The sequence below is a fragment of the Cotesia glomerata genome, linkage group LG4 (assembly GCF_020080835.1).
Source record: "Cotesia glomerata isolate CgM1 linkage group LG4, MPM_Cglom_v2.3, whole genome shotgun sequence".
Classification (NCBI taxonomy): Eukaryota; Metazoa; Arthropoda; class Insecta; order Hymenoptera; family Braconidae; genus Cotesia; species Cotesia glomerata.
This window is the reverse complement of record NC_058161.1, coordinates 26,876,281-26,897,791: the sequence shown is the minus strand read 5'-3', so window position 1 is coordinate 26,897,791 and position 21,511 is coordinate 26,876,281. Positions and strand designations below refer to the sequence as shown.

At 34.1% G+C, this 21,511-nt stretch overlaps 3 protein-coding genes across 3 annotated transcripts; 1 reads left to right on the top strand and 2 right to left on the bottom strand.

The window, feature by feature from the left end:
* The first annotated feature begins 6,199 nt into the window (after positions 1-6,199).
* LOC123262489 (pancreatic lipase-related protein 2-like) lies at positions 6,200-7,210 on the top strand. The gene has a single exon (XM_044724730.1). The coding sequence runs from the start codon at positions 6,564-6,566 to the stop codon at positions 7,167-7,169; it is 606 nt and encodes a 201-aa protein (XP_044580665.1). The 5' UTR covers positions 6,200-6,563; the 3' UTR covers positions 7,170-7,210.
* A 405-nt stretch (positions 7,211-7,615) lies between these two features.
* On the bottom strand, positions 7,616-21,220 carry LOC123262436 (fidgetin-like protein 1). Its single transcript, XM_044724644.1, has 2 exons — positions 20,940-21,220; positions 7,616-9,514 (listed from the first exon to the last, which is right to left on the bottom strand). Exons 1-2 carry the CDS (start codon positions 21,092-21,094, stop codon positions 7,849-7,851), a joined length of 1,821 nt encoding a protein of 606 aa, XP_044580579.1. The 5' UTR covers positions 21,095-21,220; the 3' UTR covers positions 7,616-7,848.
* On the bottom strand, positions 15,949-17,090 carry LOC123262482. Its single transcript, XM_044724720.1, has 2 exons — positions 16,566-17,090; positions 15,949-16,463 (listed from the first exon to the last, which is right to left on the bottom strand). The coding sequence occupies exons 1-2, from the start codon at positions 17,044-17,046 to the stop codon at positions 16,261-16,263; spliced, it is 684 nt and encodes a 227-aa protein (XP_044580655.1). The 5' UTR covers positions 17,047-17,090; the 3' UTR covers positions 15,949-16,260.
* Positions 21,221-21,511: the final 291 nt, after the last annotated feature.

Genomic DNA, 21,511 nt, shown 5'->3' with positions numbered 1-21,511 from the left:
TCAATCAAAGCTTAGTCGGTCCGTCAATGGCTCGCAAATTTCCAAATTAATTTATAATTAATAATACAATGGAATAAACAATTAATTTTTCCAAAATTAATTAATAATTAAACAAATAAATAACAAAATTTAAATTCGGTCCGTCAGTGGCTCGCAAATTCCCCAATTAATTTGCAATAGCAAATTAAACACCATGTAGCTTTAATTCGACGATGATTCGCAAAATAATAATTCAAAAATTCAACAATTTGGCGGGCTCGTGGCGGATAAATAATTACGGTCGGTAAATCGACTAAGCTTACGGGTAATTGAAGCTCGAGATAAGTTTGGGCCCGCGCTCGGAGATGGCGCGTCGGTCGGGCTAGCTGTCTTACACAGCTCCGAATTTCTCGGGCGTTACGTTTAATAACAACAACAAAAAGAAATCAAATTCAATTGTCGGCATCCATCAATGTTCCAACCAAGAAGACCATTAACAATAGTAATAATAATGTCACACAGTTAGTTCAATGACAGCGTCTCAAACAAAAAAAAATAACAAAAAAAATAAATAATAAGAAGCGAACGCTCGACTTTGAATCTACGTTTTAATTTGCGAACACACTCACAAATGCACCCCGATGGTACCGTGCCTCTGAGTGTCGTCACATATGTCTCGATAATCCGAAAGGAATTCAATAATTACTTTCGTAAAAAAAAATTAATAAAATTTAAAAAAAAAAAAATTTACACCAAAAATCAAACTGGTGAAATTTACTAAAATCGATCGCGATATCGCGGTGAGGACACCCTGGGGCTAAATTAGCGATCAGACTCACCCTGCGGCAGCAGTGAACCCCTCGGGTCGGTACTCGTCCAGGTAGCTGACTCTCAACGAAGTTGGCGGGATAGCAGGCGGAATAGCGTCGATGTCTCGGCGATGGCGTCTCCCACGTGCACGTAATAATAATAATTAATCGTCACTCGGCAATAATCCACACAGTGGTCGTGAACAATAGCTTCGACAAGGTACAATCGTAAAATAAATCTTAACAATGTGCAATATTTAACTCAGTAATGGTGGTTAATTGCGTTGTAAAATATTTTAATGCTTGTAGCGGAATTTGTGCGACTAACAGGCACGGCATCCAGATCAGAATCCCTCAATTATGGCTGCCTCCTCGGCAACATGTGTTCTCTAGTTTTCCGTTAGTTCAAAAAACTCGCATCCAATCAGCTCACGGCTTCTTCTAGCCGGCCGTTGTGTTACGGGATGCGTTCAGTACTCCGTTGCGATCGATGATTGGTCGATATGTCACTCGGTTCGGCTTACGGCATCCAGATGGTGCCTCGCTCGACTTAAGTTGCTCAAACGCCGTCGTCATTCGTCGGTTTCAAATTTTGCTTCGCTCTCGCCGAGGTCCTTCTCCAGATGTCACGCTGGTCGTTGATGGCTCTGTGTAAATTCGCGGGTTCGTCTGATCACTTAAACTTAATTTCGCTCTCACTCTCACATACTCTCTACAATAGTCACACTCATTCCTGCATACTTTTCAAATTCAGCGCGGTTTCAGGTATAAGCCTTATCTCGAGCTTCACACTCTGATCAGGAGGTCGCTTGGGGCGACACAGTCGCGTCGAATCTCCGCATTCCTTCAGCTGAGCCAAAATAATTAATAATGATAAAGAAAATTAAAATAAAACAAATAGCCAAACTAGTCTTTTAACATGGGGAATTTTTCTCGCATATTCTAGAGCGAGAATCTTTTGCTCAGGAAACCTTCGTGGGTTAATGATCAGTATTGGTTGTATAGGTCTATTTTTCATCACTAAAGTGTTCTAGTAAAACGAGATGGTTACACGATTTTTAACAAAGAATTCATTTCCGAGGATAGCTCTATAACCGCCTGGTGGTTCTGGTACGAGATGGAACATGATTTTTACTCCGAATATTTTTAGATTTATTGAACGGGTTAAAGGCATTGAGCTCGTAGCAATATCCCCAATTACTCCCGTATTTTCGATGTTACAAAGGGCCTCGTCGCGTAGTTCTTCTATGCAGAGTAAGTTAAGGTCAGAACCGGTGTCGAGAAGGGCGCTTACTCCCCCGTTTCGAAGTGCTGGACTTCGTAGATGGACTGTAGGGCCTCTTCCTGTTGTTAGACACTTTGGTTCGTCCCCGCCTGGGCTCGTAGCTCTCCTGCGGTCATCAATTGAGGGTTCTGCTGTCCTGGTAGTGACGTCGTGTTATTCTGGACTGGTTGTTGTTCCGGTCTCGGAAGAGGCATTGGTTTCGTCATAGTCGATTGATGTTTTAAGACTTGTTTCTAGAGGATTGATCGGGGGTATTGATTCTGAAAACCCCGATATTGACCCCTTTGATACTGTTGATAATTGTTGGGAGCCCTTGTTGAAGTAAACGGAGACTGGACGGGCATACTCGCCATTGCCTCCGGTTGACGAGCGCCCAACCCGTTTAAAGGATCGTACGCGTCTCGACGTTCTCCCTTTGGGCAGAATGGACAGTTACAAATAATCGAGAGGTCAGATTTATGCTGTATTTTTGCTTCTTCCGAATCTTCGTCTTCTTCGAAGCAAACCGCCCTCCTAGTGGGCCTTAGTACTCCCGGGTGATAACGGTTTTGATTGTAATTTGGAGAAGTTCGCGGTTGACAATAATTTTGAGCTCTAGACATATATTGAGGGTTTCGTTCGGTTCCGAACGCGAAAGTGTAAAAATATTGCACAAATATAAATAATACTGTGAAGCGGGAAAGAATAGGAGTTACGGTAATTATTACGTGAAGCGTTCCACATTCACGTAACGGGATATTGGTAGAAAAGGATTGAGAAAGGAATGTGGAGAGGATCATCTTAACCCTTCGTAGGTAGCGTGTCTTTTCCGAACTAAGTCGGTCGCATGATGAGCGCTCCGCCGCCGTGTTAAAACGTACGCGCTGTTGCCAAATGTAAACTAATACTATTTCCTTGTGAGATAAAGTATTTTTTCAATGTTTTATGATTAAATATAATTTTACTTTTATATTTTATCATAAATTTAATTGAATAACAAAATTTTTTTATTTTTATCACATGTGACATAATTAAATTTAACATCTAAGACCAGATTATAAAATTATAATATGACATTAAATCTAGCTGTCACTTGACAATTTTTAATTTTTTAACAAACAAATTTCTTCAAAAAATTATTTTTAAAAATTGCATCTTTAATTTCTTAAAACTTCTGAATGTAAATTTTTTTTATAATTATTTTTGTCATAATTTATTTATTACAAAAATTCTTAAAATTATCAAATATCCGCTAAATTAATTATCATAATTATAATTAAATTCAATCAAAAAAAATAATTTGAAAAATTGGTATCCATTGTTTTTTTTTTTTAATTCGTTCACCTGAAATTTTTTTGTTTTTTCATTATTTAAATAATTAGTAATATATAAAGCCAGACATCTGTTAATCTTAGTATGGTGTATTATAAAGTAATTTATTTACTAATTGTATTATTATTACTATTTTTATATAAATAATATTTAATATGAGTGTAATTATTACATTATTTTGAACAAATCACAAGTTATAATGTAAACAGAAAAAACTAACCTCAAACATTACTTTATTTTTGTACCTCACATGCGGTAAAACAGATTGAAATAGTGGCGGTAACGACATTTGGCAACAGCGCAGTCAGAAAATCTCCCGGAGGCTCACTCGCACCGGGCGGCATGGTGCCGCCTAGTTCCGAAAATTGATTTTTTAAATTACTTCGTAAATATTTTTATGCTTTTTGATAACATCACAATTTTTAGAAAGGTTAAAAGAATGCACTTATTTTTTTTCAAAATTATCAATGAACTCAATTTCGAGAAAAAAAAAAAAATGCAAAAAAGACGGCGCCGCGCTCATTATGCGACCTACGAAGGGTTAATGTGAGTTTATAGAATATGCGAGAAAAAATTATTAGATAGCTCGGACTGGGATTCGACCCCAGAACCTTCCGAAGACATGTCGGCTACTCTACCATTTGAGCTATCCGGTCTGTACTAAATTTCCTTTCGCTTATTCTATATACATTAAGCCACACCGTCCATCTTACGGTAGGCATTTTTACAAATATAAATAATGCTGTGAAGCGGGAAAGAATAGGAGTTACGGTAATTATTTTATAGCTAGGTAAATGTGTAAATTCTGTGAGAGTTTTTCCAGTTAAAGAAAGTGCTAGTTAAAGCACCTTTCTGAAACTAGAGAACTTTCGTAAGTGTTTTGTAAGAGAAGGTGCTAAATTCAAAGCACCCTTCTCGTAAAATTTAGTGTAAGTGTAGTAGGTTTAAAACAATTTTTAACCAAAATAATACTTTGTTAAATAAATTTTTTCAAATAAATTAAGATAATAAAAGACAAAAATAAACTTCTATAGATAAAATAAAAATAATAGAAGTTAAAAATAGTATCCGTAAACTGCTTAGTTAGCAAAAGTTCTTTTACGGGATGTATAATATTTTTGCTAACAGGAGATGCACGTGTGAGTTCAGCGCACCTCGAATAAAGAAACGTCAGTGAATCTTTATTCTATTATTAGGATACGGAAAGAAAGATATACTCAAAGGTAAAAAACTCTTTTATAAAAGAAATTTTGTAAATTATAAAAAAAAAAGGAAAAAAAATGGAAACACCAAAAAGAAAAGTTTTCAAGCAAGAGAAAAAATTTTCTGGAGTTAACCGTATGTAAAAAAAATTTTATAAAAATTTTCAGAGCTTTTAAATAAAATTTAAAATTTGTTTTTAGGAAAGAAAAAAAATTTAAAGATGTCAAAATTGAATACAATTAAACTTGAATATACTTTGAACAGTGGAATTTACTTGATTTTAACAAGAGATAGATTTGAAAGGAAAAAGAGAAAATATTTAAAGATTATAAATTTTCTCAAACGAAAGTTAAATAATTTCGTATTCGAAATCCTACCGCTGCCACTAGTGTTCTTTATGTTATGTCCAAGGGCGTTTTTAGGGCGGTAGCGTAAACGGTGGAGATTTGGACTAACAGTTTAAAGAATACGCAACGGAGGTTTTAATTCCGTTGTTTTAATTATTTATGTGGGACGTTTTCGATGTACGAATTTACCACGCCTTTGTTTGAGACTGGTGCACGGATTTTAATTAAGAGTAGATGTACTTACTACTTGATGGATTATTTCTTATGATCGGATCCGTGATTCCAGGGCTGCTGTTAGCGCCTTCTCTTTGAATGGGCCCTCTGTTGGTCTTTGCAGCGAATGGATTTGGGCTGCTTATCTTAAGGGCTTCTAATTTTATGAAATTAGCAAACTCGAATGAAATTCACTTCTTTTTAAGATTTATTTTTATAAACATCAAAACTTTTACACTTTCACAAATTTTATTTAATCGAAATTTATAATAATGAATTTTATTTTAATTTGAGCTGACATCCTCTAGTCCCCCATAGGGTAAAGTGCGCAAATTTAGCTTTTAAGAAATTTTAATGTACTTACTGACCGAACTCTCGCCTAAGTGCAGAGCAAATTAGAACTTTGAGATTCCTGTTCTCTATGATTATATTTAATACTTATAATTAATACGTGGCCTGCCGGTTAAACCGCGTCCAAACTTCCTTTAAGTGCGGTGCAAATTAAAGCAAAGGACTCTACAAGGCACGGACCCGTCAAATTAAACGCGGAAGTCGAATTAACTAACAAAGACGAGGCGTTGGCTGTTGATCGCCTTTTTAAAAACTCGCGGTGCTGAGCCTGCAGAAGTCCCCGCTAGTCGACCAGCAGTCGCGTAGCTTATATTTTATTGTGGCTTTCGCGCATGGAGAAGTCTTCTATTTGCGCGGGTGATTTAAATTTAAAAAAAATTGCGGGTGGACATAACAACGTTAACGAGATTAATAAAATATCAATTTACTATAAACTAAAGAAATTCAATATAATTTTTTTCCGTTTCTAAAGTTCTAATAAAAACACGTTTAAATTTAAAATTCATAGGAATAATTTATCTTTAAAAACATTCGCAGAGAATGATTACGAGGTTTTTTTGACGCTGAAAAGTTTTCCCTAAAGAAACAAAAACTTTATTATTTCAAAGTTTAAATTATATATTATTAATTATTATTAGAGGACAATCTTATCTGCTACAAAAGCTTTATTTGCTGATAGAAGTCATTAGTACTATGTTCAGTGTCTTAGAAGTCGAGGTCGCGTAGGAAAACAGTAAAGGCTTCGCTAAGTCTTCACAAACTTTAAAGAATTCTAGGATATACTGTTTTTTATTGTTATTTTTCGATTGTGTTGGAAGTGTCCGTAATCAATACATAAGTTTAATAAAATTCCAATTGTTTACGCGCAACGATAGATTTCCCAATCAAGAAATAGATATGCTCTTTAGATGGATTTATAAAGATCTCAACAGTTGGTGGGCTACGAATTTTAACGTAAATAATCCGACAAAAATAATCGTCCATGGGTGGCAATCAGGACCCGATTTCTAGCCACTAGTTGCTATAAAGGAGAATTATTTGACCCAAGGTGACTACAACGTCATCATGATGAATTGGTCGGCTATTGCTGCCAGCGATTATGTAACTGCGGTAGCAAGCCTTGGATATGTTGCAATTGATCTCGCGAAAATGGTTTCAATGTTGAGAAGGGAAGGGGTCCGAGACATCCATGCGATTGGTTTCAGTTTAGAGGCTCATGTCACAGAAATCGCAGGCTACTACCTAGGAAAAGATACGTTCAACAGAATAACTGGTTTGGATCCAGCGAAGCCATTTCTAATGAATGTTCCTTTAAAAGATAAATTAGATGCTACCGACGCTCATTTCGTAGACGTCTATCACACAGAGACGATTATCGAAGGGAAAAATGAAAAATGTGGACATGTTGATTTTTATGTCAATTGGGGAGGGATACAACCTGGTTGTGGTAGTCTTAACATAGTTTGCAGCCATCTTAAGGCCCCGATCTACTTTGCAGAGTCCATCATTTCAAACATCGGATTCTGGGGATTCCCTATTGATTTTCTTAAACTGATACAAACACGGAGCCCATGGATACTTGCTGGTGAATATGTTGATAAGAACGCTTTTGGAAGCTACTACGTTGGTACTAACTCACACTATCCTTATGCCAAAGGACGTAGCTTTTAGACAATACTATATGTTTTTTACCGAGTAAAGATAAAATTATGTCTACTTTTTTGTATCGATTAATAAATTCACGATGTAAAAAAAAGCTTCTTATGATCGAATCCTTTAAATTTAATCCTAAACTTATAACGTAAGTTATAAGTTTAGGATATTAATGCATTTTTATTTGTTTACTTTGCAAACTACTGTTGATGGTCGGATTTTTATTGTATCTTGATAATTTGAAGAGCTCAAGTGAAAACCGCATCTTACCAATAAGAAAAAAAATGTCTTATAATTAATAAAAAAAAGTTTGAAAATCAGTTTATCATATAATTTTTATAAGTATTAAGTTGAATTGTAGACAATAAAAAATTTGTTGATTTTTATGAAAATGAAATTTTTTTTATTAAAATACTGTTCAACTGTTTTATTACATAAAAAAAAATATATTGTTATCTTATAACTTGTACATACATAACTATCAAAATGTAACGATCTATATTCTATTTAGTTACAATACATTATAAGCAAAAGTTTACTGATTAATACTTCCGAGACAACTTCTTACGATAGGAAAATTTTTGATTAAATTATCCAGAAAATTGAAAATTTAAATAAATATTACATATAAAAGTAGAAAATAAAAACTATAAACTATCAAAACAAAAATGTAAGTATAAATTTTAATACAAATAAACTATTCAGCAGTACCACTGCCGTAAGTTCTATCCCAGACGACATAATTGACCAAATCTCCTTGCGCGACGCTAGGTCTAACTCTCTTGAACGCTTCCAAAAAATCATCAATAGTGGTGCCTCTGACGTCTTCCATCCTAATGTTCTCCATCATATCAAAAGGAATGCTTCTAATCGGACCCATGCTTGCTTCTTTGCACAATGTCGTCATATCAGCACCCGAAAAATGATCTGCCTTTTCCGCGACCGTCTTAACATCTTCTTCCGTCAAACTGTGTTTCTCATTGGCTAACAAATTCCTGACAATCTGCTTTCTTGCTTCCAATTCCGGCAGTGGAACATACAATCGCTTAACGAATCGTCTCCTAGCAGCCTCATCTAGCTCCTGGGGCCTGTTAGTAGCTCCGATCAGCAGAATCTTATCATCATCACCCGTAGTAGCTCCATCTAGATGAATCAGAAACTCAGTCTTGATCCTTCTGGAACTTTCATGCTCTGTATCTGAACGTTGACTTAGCAAGGAGTCAATTTCGTCGATAAAAATTACCGACGGCTGATAAACTCGTGCAACTGCGAACAGCGCGCGCACCATTTTTTCGCTTTCTCCGACCCATTTTGACGTCAACGAGCTAGAAGAAATTGCAAAGAATGTCGATTTGCTCTGCGAAGCGATGCACTTTCCGATAAGTGTCTTCCCAGTTCCAGGTGGCCCGAAAAGCAGAATTCCCTTTGGAGGACGTCTGAGCCCAGTAAAAATGTCAGGACGCAGCATCGGTAAAACCACAGCTTCCTTAATGATATCTTTGGCCTTCTCCAGACCTGCAACATCATCCCACGTGACAAAGGAACCCGAGTCCATGATTTCATTGCGTATCAATTCAATCATCTTGGGATCAATATTCTTCAGACGTTCATCTTCACAGTCTATATCTTCTTGACTATCAGGGCGATCAGATTGTTCAGGTTTATCTTCTGTATCAGGTTTGCTAAACACATTGACAAATCCTTTGCTGGCACCAGTCTTACCACCAAGAGTCTTTCCCTGATACTTTGATTTGTTCGCTTTTTGCTGCTCTTGAACTTTAATCTGACGCGCGTTTCTAAAGGGTTCCATTTTGCGAGTATCTTTATTGCCGGTCAACGATTTAGGAAGATCTTCTTCGTCATCGTCGTTGTTACGATTGTATTTTTTGTACAAATTATCAAAATGCGAACGTTTTTCTTGGCGCTTTAGTAAATTGAATTCTTGAGTGGCTTCTGAAGGAAATGACGTTGATCTAGATGGAGCGATAGCTGAATTTGAGAAGCCGGAAGCTGAGTTTGCTAAGTTGGAAGTTTGTTTGTGTAAAGGACTACTACTGCCTGGATTCGCGGAAAATTGAGGCATTTTTCGACGACGTGGAGACTCTGTTTTACCGTTCCAGTAGCCGATTATGTTATTTACGTCACAATCGTTTGGCAAAATTGATTTGCAGGACGCAGAAGCGTCTTTTTGACACGGTAGTGGTTTGATTAAAGAAAGAATGTCGGAGTTAGTTATTGATGATGAAATCAAGGCTTTTTTTGTAAGTTTAGAACTTCGGGATTGATGATCTTTGTCGACTTCCATTTCAGAAATGTAGTTGTCTAGATCGTGCGATAAAAGACGTAGCGCCAATTCGTCGGAGCTGAAAAGAATTTGAAATTTTAAAAAATCGTAACTATCGTTATCGTTAAAATAAAGTTTTTTTAATTAAATACTGCATAAAAAATTGATTTTGAAAATTAATTTCGGTAATTTTTTGCATTATTTCAAAAACAAATAAATATCACTTTTAAAGTTTTTTATCAAAAAGTGAAAAAAATGAAATAGATTTAAATCAAAATTTTCTGGAAAACATTAGAGTTATTCTAAAGGAAAACTAAGTTATTCTTAATTTCAGAGAATTGCGTTAATAGTTTTTTCAGCAAGTAGTAAATTCATTCACATTCTTAATAATAATTTTTAACTTCCCGTTAAGAAAATTAAAAATTTTCAAAAATCGGGAAGTTACTGTTTTTACCCCGTTTTTCGAAAATCGAGTTTTCATCAGATCTCGACGTTTTGAGGTCTTAGGAAGCTTCCCTGACTATTCCCGCGATGGTGTCTATACGTCGTGTGTGTGTGTGTGTGTGTGTGTGTGTGTGTGTGTGTGTGTGTGTGTGTGTGTGTGTGTGTGTGTGTGTGTGTGTGTGTGTGTGTGTGTGTGTGTGTGTGTGTGTGGATGTATATAAACCTCTCATAACTTTTTAACGGCTTGACCGATTTCATCGCGGTTGGTACCATTCGAAAAGGCTTGACTGAACTTAGATTTTGAATATAATTTGGACCGATTCGGACCGGTAGATTTTGAGAAATCTTAAAAAAACTACAAAAAAAATTTTTTCTAACGTGGTTTTTTTTTTAATTACTTTTAAACGGCTTAACCGATCAATTCCAAAAACTAATCAGCTTTTAACATTGAGAAACCACGTTGATCGCCACCAAGCCACCAAGTAAAAATCGGTTGATTCGTTCGTGAGTTATCGTTGACGAAAGAAAACCGAAAAAAGTGTTTCTTCAGAATTACTTCAAAATTCCGAGTTCGATCAATCTAAGCTTAAAAATTCTTTATGAGGCTCAAAAAACTGCGTCGAATGCCGCCAACCGCGTGGAAATCGGTTTATTCATTCAAAAGTTATTGCGGTTTGAAAATTCAAAAAATTGTGTATTACTAAACGTGTATGAGACTTTTGAGCTCGGAGAGCTCAAAATGGCATGAAAATTATTTTTTTTTAGCTCAACGAGCTCAAAAACGTAATACGTGCAATTTTGAGCGCTTAAGTATGAAATGAGCGGGAAGTTACAGGGATGGCCTTTAGGGTCAATCGTTTTCCTAATTTTTAACTTCCCGCTAAGAAAATTGAAAATTTTCAAAAATCGGGAAGTTATTGTTTCTACCCTGTTTTTCGAAAATCGAGTTTTCATCCGATCTCGACGTTTTGAGGTCCTAGGAAGCTTCCCTGACTATTCCCGCGATGGTGTCTATACGTCGTGTGTGTGTGTGTGTGCGTGCGTGCGTGTGTGTGTGTGTGTGTGTGTGTGTGTGTGTGTGTGTGTGTGTGTGTGTGTGTGTGTGTGTGTGTGTGTGTGTGTGTGTGACTATGTGACTCGCTTATAACTTTTGAACGACTGAACCGATCGAAACGTACTAAACAGCATTCTAAAGAGTTCCCTCAAACTTAGATTTCCTGAGAATTTGAACTGATTCAGATCGATAGATTTCGAGAAATTTTGACAAATCTCAAAAAAAATAAGAAAAAAATCATTTTTGAAAGTGGTTTTTTTGGAATAACTTTTAAACGGCTTTATCGATCAACTTTAAAAACTAATCTGCCTTTAAGCTTGAAAAACCACGCCAATCGTCGCTTATCCGGTCAAAATCGGTTGATTGGTTCGAGAGATATCGTGAACGAAAGAAAACCGAAAAAAGTGTTTTTTTGACATAACTTCGTCATTTCTTCTTGGATCGTTTTTGATGGTATAGAATAATTTCAGAGCTTAAAAAACCACGTCGATCGCCACCAAAAACGTGGAAATCGGTTGATTGGTTCGAGAGATATCCTCGATAAAATATTTGGAAACAAGTGTTTTTTTAACATAACTCTGACATTTTTTGGAATAACTTATAAACGGCTGCACTGATCGATTTCAAAAACTAATCAGCTATTAGCATAAAAAAATTACGTTGATCGCCGTCAAGCTGGTCAAAATTGGTCAGTTCGTTCAAGAAATATCATGAAAAAAAGAAAACCGGAAAAAGTGTTTCTTTCGGAATTACTACAAATTTCATAGTTTTATCAATTCAAACTTGAATTTTCTTCATGAAACTAAAAAAATTGCGTCAAATACTGCCAACCGCGTGAAAATCGGTTGATTCATTCAAAAGTTAGTGCGGTTTGAAAATTAAAAAAATATTGTTCTATGATACTTCTATCAGACTTTTGAGCTCGAAGAGCTCAAAAACTTCATTAGTGCAGTTTTATGCACCTAGGTATGGAATTAGCGGGAAGTTGCACGGATGGCCTTCAGGGTCTACCGTTTTTCTAATTTTTTTTTATAATTATTTTTTGTCATAATTTATTTGTTATAAAAATTATCAAATATCCGCTAAATTAATTATCATAATTATAATTAAATTCAATCTGTGACGGGTGGGCTTACCCTCCCGTCAATACTGAGATAAATCATATATATTTCTATAAATCGATGGGCCAACTTGCCCACCTGAATTGGACACCGAATTTCCGTTGTATTTCTAGCCTGACTCTGGTTACCGAGAATCGCTGCTTGCAGGTGTTGCTGAGGAGACGCTTTCGCATGGGAACCGAGCGAACAGGTACTCTAGCACAGGGAACCGCTTTCGGCGCTTTGATACCATTTTCTGCTGACTAGGAAACTTGACAATAACCACCTAGTTCCTAAGGGCGGAATAATCTGAGTCCAACCGCGGAATAATACAAGTTCCGCGCAGTGATACAGGTGTTTGGCGGCATCCGCGACCGAGGTTACATAAACCTGGGACCTCCAGGAGGAGCGGCCACTTGTAATCAGTCAGTCGTTTAGTCTGTCCGAATCTATGTCGAGTCTGAGCTGTCTTGCATCGTGATTAATTGTCTCCTAAGACTCTCATTCTCGTTGCTGTCCCATCTCTCTTTCTCTCAGTTATAGAATCAAAAGTATCGCATCAAATGGATTATTGTACTGGATTAGATTTGCTTTTATAAATAGAATTATTTTGTAAAAGAGACTCTCAGGGCCATTTCGGGCAACTCCCATGCTTTGGGGACGCCCAATAAACAATTAGTACCGTAATTCACGAGTATTCTTTATTCACTGAGCGACCCACCCTCTTATCAACATCTAAATATTTTTCAGTGAGACGCTGAGCTAGTCCAGAGGTCTGTTTACGTGACAGGTAAATAACCAGGTGTAGGCTCACACGTAACACAATCAAAAAAAATAATTTGAAAAATTGGCATCCATTGTTTTTTTTAATTCGTTTACCTGAAATTTTTTTGTTTTTATTTAAATAATTAGTAATTTATAAAGCCAGACATCTGTTAATTTTAGTATGGTGTATTATAAAATAATTTATTTACCAATTGTATTATTATTACTATTTTTATATAAATAATATTTAATATGAGTGTGATTATTACATTATTTTGAACAAATCCACTTTTATAATTTAGATGAAAAATTTGAAAATATGTCATGTAAACAAACTATTCGTAACGTGATTGGTCAAATATATCATAAGCATGGAAATATAGATAATTCCATTCCACCCTTATAATTTAGATGAAAAATATGAAAATACTAGTATACGTTGCGCGCGCAATGCACACTTGTCACAAGTTATAATGTAAACAGTAAAAACTAACCTCAAACATTACTTTATTTTTGTACCTCACATGCGGTAAAACAGATTGAAATAGTGGCGGTAACGACATTTGGCAACAGCGCAGTTAGAAAATCTCCCGGAGGCTCACTCGCACCGAGCGGCATGGCACCGCCCGGTTCCGAAAATTGATTTTTTAAATTACTTCGTAAATATTTTTATGCTTTTTAATAACGTCACAATTTTTAGAAAGGTTAAAAGAATGCACTTAATTTTTTTTTTAAATTATCAATGAACTCAATTTCGAGAAAAAAAAATCCAAAAAAGGCGGCGCCGCGCTCATTATGCGACATACGAAGGGTTAAATATAAATAACATAAAATATTGATCATCATCAAAAATTTTACATACAAACATGGAAAGGTGCAAATTCAGATTAAGATATTTTCAATGATACTAAATTTTACTAAAAATAAACCCATCTTATCATATAAATTTCCTTAATCTCTTATTTATATAAATTGATAACAATGATGGGTGTCGATGATTGATACATAAACTTTGAGCTACGTCATATTGAATGTAAATTTAAATAGCATGAAAATTTTTTGTTTTTATAATTACTTTAAAGACTTTCTTTTGAAATAGTAAAAATAATTTTAACAATAAGTCATAGCTTAATATTTAATATCAATATTTAACTTATTATTTTAAGTTCAGTAAAATAATGAATTTTGGTTATTGTAGGTGTCAATAATTGGTACAATGTTATGCTACTAATTAGATCCGATGATTCTGTCAGGGTGTCAATAATTAGTGTGTGCAGGTAATTGACATTATTAATTAAAATAAATAATTAAATTTAAGAGTACTATTAAAAAATATGGATTTTTTAGTCAAATAACTAAAACAATGTTTAAAAAATTCAATAGACTGAAAAAAAATAAACTAGATTCAAGAGAAAAAATTTTGAACTAAGAAATTGTTTTTGATTTAAGGTTGTTCGGACAGTAAGTCACAATAGAATCTAAATTTTTTTTTTATTAAAATTTCCTTGGCGGTTTTGTGGTCACGGTGAAAATAATATAGAAAGTCGGTAGTCCCCTCTATGGTCAACAGTGAGAACTTAGTATTACAGTAGTAATTTCACGCTGAAACATTGGTGACTTGGTTTCATTTTACTACTGTCAAAATATGGTATGTATCAGATTATTAGACCTTGGTAAAATGGTTCAAATGACATTTTTATATGGCAACTATGGAGTGAAACCATAGTAAAAAGTTTATAAATGTATAGTTATTTGACAGTCAAAGCACTGTTGTTACACAGTAAAATAGGAGTGAATCCAAAGTCGTTTCACCGTCGTTTTGCTGTCGTTTCATCGTTGTGCCACTGTCGATTTATCGTCGTTTCACTATCCTTCTTTTGTCGAATAACGCTCCTTTGACCGCCTTTGAATAACCTACTCATAAAAAATCCCATTTGAAAATGCTAAAATTCTCCAAAATGAAAAATTTAGTATTTTTGGGACAATAATAATTTTAAGTAGTATTTACGGATTTTTTTTTAACTTATTAATTACTAACTCATTGATACACTACTAAGCCTGTACAGCCCGGCGTGAGTTATGAGCACTGATGTTCACTGAAAATTAAATTTCAGCTCACACCGGGACTCGAACCCACGCCTCACCAGTCTCAAGCAAGCATGACAAGCGTTATACCGCTTAGCCATGGGACTGTCTACTAAATGGTAATGAGTTTGAATGAATATTTTTAGACAGGGGCAGGTAGTTTTTAATTAAAAGTTGATGAAATTTTCTTTTATATTTATACCATTACTAGCTGACCCGGCAAACGATGTTTTGCCATGTGAATAATTTCTAGAGAATTTCTAGTGTAGAAAAAAAATTACTAATTTATTGGAAGTGTATAAGGATGTGGAATATGAGTGAAAAAGGCCTGGAGCGCTGTGAAAGATGAGGGAATGTTGTTTAAAAATAACAAAACACCAAACATTAATTGTTTTAATTTATTAAAAGTAATAATTATTTATATAATTAATTAATTACATAATATTAATCTCTTAATGCTGCAGCGTGAACAATATTTTTTGTTAGCCCGTCTTTAGCTAATACAAACAAACTTGATGGTTTACCCACTCGAGAGCATGCAACGTATAATTGTCCGTGTGAAAAACATGGTGTGCTCAAATCTAAGCTACACACAGACATTGTTTGGCCTTGGGATTTATTAATAGTCATTGCAAATGCCAATCTAATCGGAAATTGAATACGCTTAAATTGAATTGGCACATCTGTGGGTATAATAGGTATTCGTGGTATCAATATATTTTCACCTCAAAACTTGCCATTTAAAATGGTGCCTTCGATAACGTTTTTCATTAATTTTTTAATGACTAATCGCGTACCGTTGCATAGCCGTGGCGGGTTCAAATTACGAAGCAAAATAATTGGAGATCCAACCTTCAATTGTAAGTTATGTGGTGGCATGCCTGGCAAATCTAGTGAGTTCAAAAACTCTGTTGGAAAATTTACAGCTTCAGTGTCATCGCAAACTGTATCAATAGATTTATATGATACCAAGTCCCCTGGCAATAAGTGTTGTATCTTCAGATTTAAAATGTCAACGTCCACATTTTTTGCAGCTAACATTGCTCTTTCTGCAAGCCACTCGAGATTTATGTAATTCGTGTGTACATCGGGAAATATTTGTTCAATGAGAGCATCTTGCGAATCAATGATTGTGCAGAAATCATTCGCTAATTTTATGTATCCAGTTTCAGCTATAGTGACTTTTCCATCGCCGATATCTAAGAGTTGTTTTTAGAATGTTTCAGCGGATGGATCTTGAAGTATTTGAACACGCATATTTACTTTCAGCTGTACTATTTCAACATTACGCCACAATGTCGATGATTTTAAGCAGGCGTTGATTTCATCAGCGTATGTTGAACGTGGAATGACGGGAAGTGTTTGTCTGAAGTCACCTCAAAGGACTAACAGAGTGCCACCAAATAGTTGATTATATCGTAAGTATCGTAGTCGTTCGCCTTCTATCTTCGCGTACATGTCGACCATGAATTGTTGACAAAGCTCTCGAAATCGTAGAATGACGTTATCCAGCCCGCGTCTAATCATCAATCTATATGCATAATAATCCTTCGAGCTGAAGTTCTTGTTTGTTTCGGCTCCTGTAATAATATATTCATAAATATTAATTTAAGTTAATTGCGTTTAATAATTTAATTGTTTTGTTAAAAGTGTAATAGTCAAATTCATAATAAATGAAGTACCTGATACGGGATCTCGTTGTTTAATATTTATGCTATATCCGTCTTGTCCCTTCCAGAAGATTAGCGGATATTGGAGAGCGTCATATGAACGGTGTGTATCAGCAATAAACTGAAGATTATTAATTCTCCTACGAATCACAATTTCTCGTGCACCTGTACGATCGCCAACCATGATTCCAGCAACGTCGTCAGCAACAGGTGCATTGAATCTACGAATGTGTTCTCCAGCTGGTGTTTTATCAGGATTAATAACAATAGCGTGATTATCGCTTTCTAATTTGTGCATGTGGGATTTGAATATTTTCAACAATTCATTATGCTCATTCAATAGAGCATCCAGCTCGCTGACGATGCGTCTAGCAAAGAATGAATCAAGGTTATTGTAGCCATAACGTGCATCCACCCGATTGGCTAGTGCGCTTCCGGAGTCCTCGCCGCCCATAAAGTAGATTTGTAAAAATTTATGTGGTTCGTTTGGCATTGGCAGCAATGAGCCTATTTTATGATAAACTTGGCCTCTGATTTTAAATGTAGAATTGTATTGTTGACCATTTGCATTAGTATTTTGAACTATTTCTGTTGCTCTGAACGATGTCATTTGAAAGCATGAGTTGAATGTTTGAATGGACTTCAGGAACACGTTAGAATCTGGATCTGTGCCGATAAGCAAACCGTTCAATGGTTCCGGTGGTGTTTCAATTACAGGTAGTTGTACCTTCCCTGACGCGCAACACATCCCGGCTGGTTCATTTTTGAATTTCAAAGCATGACAATACGGGCATTCTTTATCCATAGCACCAATTACTACTTTTGAATGAGCATAATATTCAATATCGGGCTCATACTGAAATGCTAGACGCAGAAATGATGTAGCTACAAATGCTCGATGTGCCTGTTGGCGTTGTTGGTCATTCGCTCTACGTCTATTGACAGTAAAACGGTGTGATTGTCGTTGTTCTAATCTCATGACTTCATTGCGTTCAGCTCGTGTATCGTCTGATTGTTCTTGACGCAATTGCGCCACTCTCACACGCGCTCCAGTATTTTCTTCCTGAACTTGTTCTTCGGTTCTTTGGGCTCTTCTATTTCGAATGCTTCTAGATTTATTTGTATCACGGCTCAAATTGGCTCCTTTGCGTTTTGTTGGCATTGTTCACTGTACAATACAAAACACACATAAATAGAACTGATTGAATTATTTAATTATTATATTTAATTACTATATTAGTCATTTATTTTATCTTTGATTACATTAAATATTCATGTAAAAATTAGATAGTTTCACGAAAGCGAAAAATTTTATGTTTCTTAATTATATCAAAAATACATATTGTTAGAAATAGTGAAAAAAAAAAATTCTGTCGAAGTTAGAGCTCTTATAAGTAAACACAAAAAAAAAATTTCCCAATTGTAATAAAAATCTAACTTTCACCGAATTCGTTTTTCACCATTCCCAACAATATTTTCCTTATAAATAAGAAAGAATAATTTTTGATTTTATAATAAACGTAAAAAATAATTTATACTTACAACTCAATAGCCGTTGTTTGCGGGAACTCGTGACACGCGTTGAGTATTTTAGAGGTTATGTAAGTCACTTAATTAACTGATCGTGCGATTTACACTCAAAATTAATAATTTTATTAGTTATTAATAATTAATTATATTCAATAATATTAGTTATTAATAAATAAATAATAAAGTTACTCGAGAATATATTTGATATGAGAGTTACACTGAGATAGTAAAAATGTTTAACTACTACGCTTGAAGCATAAACACTAATAATAGCCGAAAACTGTAGAGGTAACATCCCTACTCCGTGCTGTTTACAGGGTGAGAAGTGACACCGGTAGACACATGGAGGGGATAACTTACCAAGTGATAATAATTGATGTTATCTAGCGAGATAGAAAATGGTAAAATTATGAAAATGACTATTAAAAAGCAAGGGTTAGTGATGCCACATAATAAAAAAATTAAAAAAAAAAAAAAATTTTATCAAAAAAAAAAAAAAAATTTTTAGGGTGAACACCCCTTATCACTTAGAGGTTAGAAAAATAGATAGTAGCCGATTCTCAGGCTTAATGAATATGCATAAAAAATTTCATGAGGATCGGTCAAGCCGTTTCGGAGGAGTATGGGAACGAACATTGTGACACGAGAATTTTATATATTAGAAGAAGAAGATAATTAAGGACGTTTTTCATGGTATCTTGAAATATCCTGATTCTGTAAAAAAAACATATAGTTAAAATTTTTTATTTCATAAGATTTCCTTCATTTGTGTTTGTCATATAAATATTGATGTAATTATTAAATTTATCAACTGTCGAATAGTGTTAAAAAATAAATATTTTTTTCCTTACTCTGTAAGTTATTATCTTGTTTCAACTTTTAACGCTGACATTTTTTAAATATATTTCTGAACAGTTGTTTGAAATAAACTGTGGCCTTGCATTGATGATATACATGGATTCTTTTGAATTTATTATCACCGTGATAAGTGACGTGTTATTTTTTTTAATCGAGCGAAAAAATATTAATTTGTAAATGAAATTTTTTAAAGCGTTTATTTGAAAAATTTTTTTATTCTCAAAATTAACTACAAATAACTAAATTTAATGTGAAATATCAATAGAGTTCAGCACTCTACATTGTTTATAAAATAATAATTGAACAGCATTTACATCATTTGTACGGAAGAAAACGAACGAGTATATACGGTGAAAAGAAGGTGATTTTACCGTGAGTTGACGGTCGAACGATCGTCGAACCGTAGTAGGTCCACAGTGATATCACTATGAATTTATGAGGTGTTCACTTTGAAAAAATCATTTTTCCGCAGTTGAAGCATGCCATACTGACAACAGAAATGCTAAAGTTCCACGAATTAGGAACGGTCTTTTCACCATAGAACTGCTGATAAGTCAACATTTATTTACCATCCGTAGTTAGTGACGCAACAGAACGAATATACTGTTTTTCGACAGTGATTTCACCGTACTACAACCCTAACTAGATAGTGAAATAGCCGTCACGTGAAACGACCGTGAATCGACCATCTTTTCACTATGGAGTCACCGCGGATTTACCGTAAGCATGAAACCGCCAGGGTTGAATATGAAAATTCATTATTATAATTTGGCCGTTACCTACCATTGTTATTAATTGGATTAATTAAATAATTTAATCAACAAAAGCAATAAGTAGTCAAGTAATCAATAAGTACTCGCTGAGTAGTGTTGAGTTGAAAAACACAACCCATAAAAATACACAGAAATTATTAGAATTCGAAGTTGGCACGTTCTATTCTGTGCAACGTTGCTACACTACGCTGAATCACGTGGTTTGTTTATTTTTAAGTAAAGTGGACCGATATTTTCGTAAATTTCTTGTTTTTTGCATTAAAAGATCTTTAAAAGCCTTCGTCAGAAAATCTTCATTTTATTTTAACGTATAATCTATTACTAAAGCTGATTAATCGAAATAAAAGTTTTTTGTTTTTTAATCTTTATAAGAGGTAGTCACATAAATTGATATATGTGCATCTCTCCAATATTCTCCATAGGCTTCATGTTAAATTCAAATTTTTTAATAATTTATTTAACGATAACCCTTCGTCAGATTTATTTCAAAAAATTAATTTAGACGTATGTAATAGCAATTCATAACATATCAAAAAATTAGCTTTTGATCTTTAAAAGTGTATTTATGTTCGAATAACCCTAAGTCAATTTTACTTGATTCAAAAATCTTTCATCTTGGTTTAAGATAATGAAACTCTTCAAAATGATTTTTATTATTTAAAAATTTTTTCCATAAATCAATTTTTTTTTTCTTAATAATTCTAAAATGATATTAAAATCATGATACTGAAATTAACAGACATCTGTCATTTTTTTGGATGTTTGTAACTAAATTAATTATGAAAAAACTTTAATAAAAAAAATTCCACATATAAAAATTAAAAAAAATACAAGTTCAAATTCAAGAAAAAAATTTTTTTTTAATAATTAATTTGTAATAAAAATAAAAAAAAAACTGTCAAATGTCTGCTGATTTCAGTATCACTTAAAACACACTAGTTGCGGGATTTTCCTAGATCAGTTAACATAAAAACAAATTTCATTAAATTCGCATTAATTATATTTTTAAATTTTGACATAGAATTTCTTTATCAAATATTTTCAGTTATATAACAGTAGTTACAATCTAAAAATTTTTTTAATAGCAATAAATTTCGGTATTAAATTATAAATAAAAAAAAAATTCTATTGCCAGTCAAATTTCTTCAAGTGTCAATAATTAGTGCTTTCATTGTGTTTTATTAAAAATAATTTATCAAAAATAAGAATAAATAAAATATTTTACCTTTTTTTAGCGATGTGATATTTCAATGCCATGCACTTGCGATCTTTATCAGAATTATTTTTTTCAGACTTTGAAAATTTCAGCTCCTGAAACGCCGCTAAGTAATTGTGTTCCAATAAATCTTCCGAAGAACTACTTGATTTTAATTTACTCATTTTTAATATTGTCTTTAATTAATTAAAACTTTTGAAATATAAATAAAAATATCAACTAAGTGACCGAGTGTTAAGCCCAAACAATTCCGGTAGTATGTAAACAAAAAACACGCATGAATTTCTGGAGGTTAACGAAGAAAGCGTATTCTATTACCGGCAGGGTGGAACTAGTTTGAGTTATCCTACGAGGCACGAAATAGCGCTACTAGCGCTAAAATTCAAAAATTTGTATTTTATCTTATATCTTTGGGTTGCGGTCAACCAGTCAGATTGACAACATTCCGAATTATTAAAACTCTAGAAAATTTAAAATTCCGCTACATTCAAAGTTTATAAAATACATTAGCATAAATAGAATACCAGCCGAAAAACAATTTTGTAAATTATAAAACACCGGGTTATCGAATATAAGTAAAT